This window comes from Poecilia latipinna, unplaced genomic scaffold, assembly GCF_001443285.1.
Source record: "Poecilia latipinna isolate Pla-1442-1.1 unplaced genomic scaffold, P_latipinna-1.0 Scaffold2727, whole genome shotgun sequence".
Lineage (NCBI taxonomy): Eukaryota > Metazoa > Chordata > Actinopteri > Cyprinodontiformes > Poeciliidae > Poecilia > Poecilia latipinna.
The window spans coordinates 94796-101721 of record NW_015115343.1 but is presented as its reverse complement, the minus strand read 5'-3'; the positions used below and the strand labels follow the sequence as shown (position 1 = coordinate 101721).

Genomic DNA, 6926 nt, shown 5'->3' with positions numbered 1-6926 from the left:
TACGGATTTTATATGAGACCAATAAAAAGTAGTGCCGAAGTAGAAGACAATCAATGCATAGTTTTTTTTTTTTTTTTTTTTTTTTTTTTTTTTCAAAATAACTGGATTCAATCCTGCAGACCCTAAAAGACTTGCAGCTGTAATTGCAACAAAAGGTTGAAACGTTTGGAGTGGTTATTTGTAAAAAATGTTTTGAACCATGTATAATTTTTTTGCCTGCTTCACAATGTTACGCCACTTTTTGTTAGACTTTCACATAAAATTCCAACGAATTTTATGTTTGTGGTTGTAAAATATGGAAAAATTAAAGGTGAATATTTGTCCTCTGGCGAGGCATTGTAAATACTGCCTGATACACTTCGTGTCAAGAGTAATTGTTTGCACACCATTTAAGGCTTTTAATTACCAATTGCTCCTGCAGAGAGATCGATGATGGCCTGGACCACTTGGTGTGGAGCCATGGTCACCGGAGTGGATTTCTCCTTCTCTCAGCAACCTAAAAGCAAGAACAAAAGCACATTTTGTTTTAAATCTCCAGTTGTGAGCAGTTATTCAATACTTGGCTGTCTGCAGGAGTGTGTGTGCCTCATCTAAGGATTGGATCAGGTCAGAGAGCACCAGCTGAGCTACACATTTTTTTCCCCCCGGAATAGCACACGATGCTATCGTGTGCGAGCTTCAGCAACCAGTCGCCATAACCCCACATTGTGTTCTGGAGGGGTTAAAAAACCCCGAATGTTGGTGAAAAACATAATATATATATATATATATATATCAATTTGCATTACTAATACAAAATGCAAACCCACATAGCTCAACTTCCCTGGAATTTGTCTTTGTGGTTTTCAACATTCCCTTCTGTTTTTTTAACATCTTATAAGACAAAACCTTATTGAATTCATACACACAGATTTCCTTTAAGTCGAGTAAAGCACCAGTCATCGTAGTTTTAGGTTTTATAGATAGAAGAGTGAGTGACCCCTTTGACCCGAATATGAAACATGAGTAGCCGAATCTCTGTTGGAACAGACCTGTCTCTTAAAAGAGCTGCCACTAGAGGGCGCCAAGATGCAACCATCTGTCCAGCATTCTAACAATTTTAAATGGCGAATATGTGCCAATATCTGTCTCTTTCTACTTCACGTAAGAACAAAAACAGTCAAATGTGACTTTTCTTTGAATGAGTTTAGTTTGCTATACTAAAGCTGAACGCCAAATAGAAGAAAGTTACTATTACCCCTCAAAATGCTCTTCATTAACTCCACTTTGAAAGCTGAAATATTAAAACGGACTGTTGATTGCATATACAAACCTAGCAGGACAGCGACGACTTCAGAACAGATCATCAGAGTATCTCAGAGGTTGAAGTCGGAGTTTGTGAGTCAAACATTAAGAGAAACGGTGACCCTGTGAGCTGCTGACCGACGCTAGCATCCACGGTGTGCTTCATGGTTTGTGTTAATGCTATTTCATGGCGTCCAACATCAGCCCCAAGTTCACCGACAGAACCCACTGAACCGTTCGGCCATCAGAGAAGTCAAATCGAGGGGAGATGATGGGAATCTAAGGTTGTTCCCTCATATCCGAGAGGCAGCAAAAGCTACAGACCACTCGCTCTGATTTAAATTCCAGGTACCAAATCTGTCCACGTCCACGCGACAAACAAATGTACGTTTGCAACGAATAATACCTGACGTTAACACAAGCAGTTTTTGTTTACTAAGAATACAAAAGGATAGCAGGTCAGAAGGGTTTTATTTTACGCGGCTGTAAGTCTTAGCATACGCAACGGTGGGTTTGAAAATATTACGGTGTGATTGTGTTTCTCCTAATTTAAGATCTTTGATAGGAGACAGCATGGCACCGAACGAACTACAAGTTCCGGTACGTTGTTTTTTTTTTTTTTTCCAAAATAAAGTTTCCTCTGATTATAGGCGAGTACAGCGCCGCTGTGTGTTACATTTGTAAATACAACGTGCCTTCAAATCTGCTGATGTCTTTTCTATTTTATGTTAGAATCCCAAACTTAAACACGTTTAATTGAAATTTTATCTGATAGATTTACACAAAATAATACATTAAAAAGTTGAAGGAAATGGATAGCGGTTTTCTTTTTTTTTACAGATAAAAATATGAACACTGTAGTCAGTGCAATGTGTTAGTTTTCTGTCACACATAATACAGAAACAAGTTCAACGAATATCAATGCTTCAGAATCCATTATCGTTTTAAAGAAATTGAACGTATCAATGCAGATTAGTATTAGAACATTAGAACAGGTGGGAATATGGGGTTCCCTTCATATTAACCTGATTGGTTTTTTTTTTAGAAGTAATTGTTTTAAATATTTGGAAATGTATTAACTAATTCTACTTAGTTTAGATACACATGTACCAAATCCATCACAATAGATAAATGTTACATTTGGAGCATTGCATTTCTTCTTTTACCAAAAAACATCCTGCCACCTCAAAACTGACTCTTGCAGAAGCCATATGAAATATGTAACAGTACATGTGTCAAATGCAGTCCTATCAATGAAGTTCTCAGAATGTCCTGTTCTTGATCACAGCAATCCAGGGTACGCTGAGATCTCTGCTCTTCAAATGGCTTCATCCATAATTACCTTTCCTGATATTAGGGCTGTCTGAGGGAACATTTCCTTCTTTTTCTGAAGCAGGAACATCCCAAACTCTCAGGGCTGTGAAAAAACAAGATCAGATTGGACTTGTTAAAGAGAAACACCTTTAATTCCCCCCAACCTTTTTTTCTTTTTTGAATCAGTGAGCTCCAGTTATGGCAGCTAGCTCCCCATAGTGACGACCTCAAGTCTCTTTATTTTCAGGTTTTGTTTACAGTACTATTGTTTCCCTTAACTAAGATTCCAGGAGTTATTAGATTTTGGGTGTCTTCAAGGCTTTAATATTGAAGTTATTGTTTTTCTTTATCTGTGTGATCTGTGTTTGTAAAAAGGGAAACAGATTGCCTCCAAATTTTAGAGAAAATCGACATTTTTTGATTTGAGGTTTTTGTTTTGAAAAACAAACAAAAAGAAGTCTAAATTCATAGCCCCTGCAGACGACACAGAAAAATTAACAGTATTTTTTTCAGACATGTCAGAGAACAAATATCAATTGCATTATTTTTAGCTAATATATAGAATGCATGTCATTTTAATTTTAGGTCATTTATGAGACATTCAAATGTTTTTTTGTTTTTGTTTTTTGTCACGGTGGTGTGATCACCCAACAAACAGCTGGACTTTTTAAAAACAAGATTTGGCTCCTCAACATTAAATATGATTGTGAATTATTTTCTAATCCACATATGGTCAAACATCATAATTACAAACAAAAAAAACCTTAATAAATGATGTATCCATTTTTTGTTTAGGTAGAACAGAGCTAGTAGTATGTGGCAATCTTTTAAATAATTTGAATTTAAAATAAATAAATAAATAAATAAATAAATAAATAAATAAATAAATAAATAAATAAATAAGGAATGTTGTATTTTGTACAGAACCCTATCACCTCAATTAAGATTTGTGAGATTAAAACTTGAAAAGGAAAATTGAGATGAAGTCATAAAGATAAATATTTCACTATAATGTTTAAAGAAATGAGTATTAATGTACTGTAAACTATGAGCTCTTAGAGAAATGAAACACAACCCTCTAAGTCTTACAGTTTACAATAACAAAAACTGGTGGGAGATTTAGTCCCTAAAACTAAATAAAGTTTTGGTCAAAAATTTAGTTTCATGACTAAAACCAGCCAGAGTTACACTTTATGCTCCTTAATGTAAACACAATATTTGTGGGGTTTGGGAAATACAAATTTCCTATTGAAAATAAGTTGATGTTACTCACAGGGTAAAAAGATACTGAAAATAAAACTGTCAATCAGCAGAAACCTCACTCAGTTGTTATTTACGCCCCCAAAAAACTACCCAAACTCCATCTGTTAAACAGAGGAGACAGGGATTAAATAAACTCTGTCGACAAGCTTATCCATTAAAACTCAGACCTGTGACGGCTTACTGTGTGCATCAGTCTAGACTCATGTGACTCCATGTCGTTAATTCGCCATGAAAACAATAAAATAATCACAGAACACTTTTTTTTTATATCCCTTTGCCTTTTATCAAAAGAAAAAAAAACGTTGTTGTCTACATCACAGACAAAAATCATCAATATTCTGTTTGAAACAATTTTGCCATAAACAGAATGAACCCCATGCCGCCCCGTCCCCTCCCTTCCCTTGAAGCAAACTTCTTTATACACATTAAACTTTACATACCTATAGTTCCTGTTCATCTTTTACAATTACATCATTATCAAAGTAGGATCATTTGATTTTAAAATACATATGATGCTCTTTTACTGTAGTTATAGCAGGTATCCTGATTGTACATACAGTATCATTTCCCACATTTAGAGTCTGTGGAGCAGCTTGTGCACCGTGTTGCTGTGAAATAGCCAAAGGAAGCAGCCGTCTCTATCTTCCAATGGTAGAAAAAAAAATTAGAAATACAGCAGATATTAACATATTAAGCTGCAGTGGTTTTTGGTTATAAAGTTCTGCACTCCTCTTTTGCGTTTGCTCCCACTGAGCCAACATCAGACTCTCCAAGGGGCTTTACAGTAACACCAACTGTTGCGTCTGCTCCGCTTTGAGATTATAAGGTACAGTCAGAGAATCTCTCTAATCCCCAATTAGAATGGAGGCTAACACAAACAGATTAAAACGGCCCTTTGATAAGGTAAACTACGAAAACAGAAGCTCCTGTATGGATTTGGTTAAGATTGTCAATGTTAAGCGTACACTAAGTGCAGACGACGATGTTAAAAATATCAAAATGGGAAGGAATCCTGAAGGAACCTCAGTCTTGCCCAACGCTTGATGCTTAATATGTCTGATTTGAGCCCAAAATATTATCTTTGGTGACAAAGAATGAGAAATATAATTGTAATAATCAAACTATGAAATAGCAGAAGCCCTTTTTTAAAAAATTGTGATTTATTTTGAAAAAGCCATAAAAGTCATGCTTAATTTAGGTGTGTGCTGAAGAAAATAAATGTGCTTTACTTTAAAATAGTTGCTTTTTAAAGCAGGATTGGCAACCTTATTTTGAAAATCCAAATGAACTTGTTGCTGGTGGCTGGCTAGGCCAAACAGTAATTTGTATCCTTCTTTAGTTGTAGCATTAATTTTTAAAAAAGTACCTGTTAGTTTTACTGTGAAAGTCCAATTTTGACTACTGCATTCTTTTGGAAGCATGCACACTGGTTGCCATGGTGATTCCTGCCTTTTCCTCACAATTCAATGTGATATCAGGCACCAATAAGTACTAATAAAAATCTAAATATCTTTTAAGAAAGAGATGCAGTTTTTGAAATAAACTTTAAAATGACTTGACAACACTGGTGCTGAGTGCTTTGGATTGTAAAAACAAACAAACAAACAAACAAACAAACAAATTTTTAAATCAATCTAAATGTGGGAAAAGCTACCAAATGTCAGAACTCCATCAAGAAAACCTTTAATTTGTTTTTACCCTGTGTGCACTCAGCCAGAGCCCTGGGCTCAGAACAAGTTTGGTTCAACATTGCATCGCCCTATCAACAAAATACAGCAGACTTTTCTTTTTCTTCCTTAAAGTATTTGCAACTGAAATGGTCTGCAGTTTCAGCAATGTCACAACAAGGCCAAATAAATGTTGCCACCTGTGGCTGTGATTAAACACCCCCCAGGCAAAGTACTACCATCAGAGAAACACAATGAGAGCTTTAAAAAGGAAAGGACATCTTGACTGATATCTGGATGTGTGTGTTTCCTAAATTAGACCAACAAATTATTCTAAACCTTTCATTAATTTTAAACCTTAGTTGTTGTTGTTTTTCTTTTGGGTACTTTGGTTGGCTGTAGCAGGATTTATAAAAGAGGAGGTAATGAGTGTAAAGACTTGGTCCTACAGATGCTTATGGGTGGAGAAAAGAAGACAATGTGACAGAGAAACAGAACTACTCACAGCTTCTGGGAGCTCAATCAATATCTGTATCATCAAATCACTGAAAAGCATGTTCATACAGTTTTGACACAAACAAGCTCACAGCCACAAGCACGCTCCGTTTTTTTTAAAAGCTCGTTAAGGGAGTGCTTTAAAAACGTAAAAGTTAGTTAATTAATATCATGTTTATTATTTACATACAAGATGGCAGCTTCTTCGTGAAGTAGAAACCAGGAAAGTTAAGATGCAGTGCTTTGCAAAGGTATTCATCACTTCCACATTAGGATCTTATCTGACAAACCAACATGAATAGAGTATAACTGTGGAGTACAGATTAGATGTTTCTCAAAAATGATTTATTAATAAAAAAAACAACTGAAAAGTGTAGGCCTAGATCCAATTGAGGATCTGTGACTTGAACATTTACTGCTCCCAGATGCTTCACAAAGACGAACGGCTATGTTGTTTGAGTAAAGCTGATTGACGTACCCCGAAAGACCTTTCTTATTTGAATTTGTAAATATTTTTGATGAGAAATCCTTTTTTTTTTTTTTCCAACTTTGCAACTGTGCACTACGTTGTGGTGGTCTATTTTATAAAATCCCAATAAAACACAGTTTGAATTTTGTGAATGTAATGTTCAAAAGCAATGATAGTTTTGCAAGGCGCCGTGCATGACTGATGTATCGTAATATGTTTGTTTTTTCAGCTGGGTGCATGAGAATGAAATAGAAAGTCGGGGCCACTACAAAAAAAATATGAGGAGAGGATTCTTTCTTGTTTTTTCTTCTTCGTCTTTTCTCTTTTTCTTTTCCTCTTCTTTTTTTTTTTTTTTTTTTTTTTTTTTTTAAAAAAACCAATTTTTAAAAAAAAAACCAAAAAAATTTTTTAAAAAAAAAAAGCGGGGGGGGGGG

General features: G+C 35.3%; 1 protein-coding gene across 1 annotated transcript in view; it reads right to left on the bottom strand.

The window, feature by feature from the left end:
- Positions 1–1782, bottom strand: part of slc25a15b (solute carrier family 25 member 15b) — a 9733-nt gene extending 7951 nt beyond the window's left edge. The window contains exons 1-2 of the mRNA XM_015021124.1: positions 1313–1782; positions 407–496 (exon numbers count right to left, since the gene is read on the bottom strand). Coding sequence (XP_014876610.1) covers positions 407–461 — 55 coding nt within the window. The 5' untranslated portion in view covers positions 462–496; positions 1313–1782. The remainder of the gene's footprint in view (positions 1–406; positions 497–1312) is intronic.
- Between the last annotated feature and the right edge of the window lie 5144 nt (positions 1783–6926).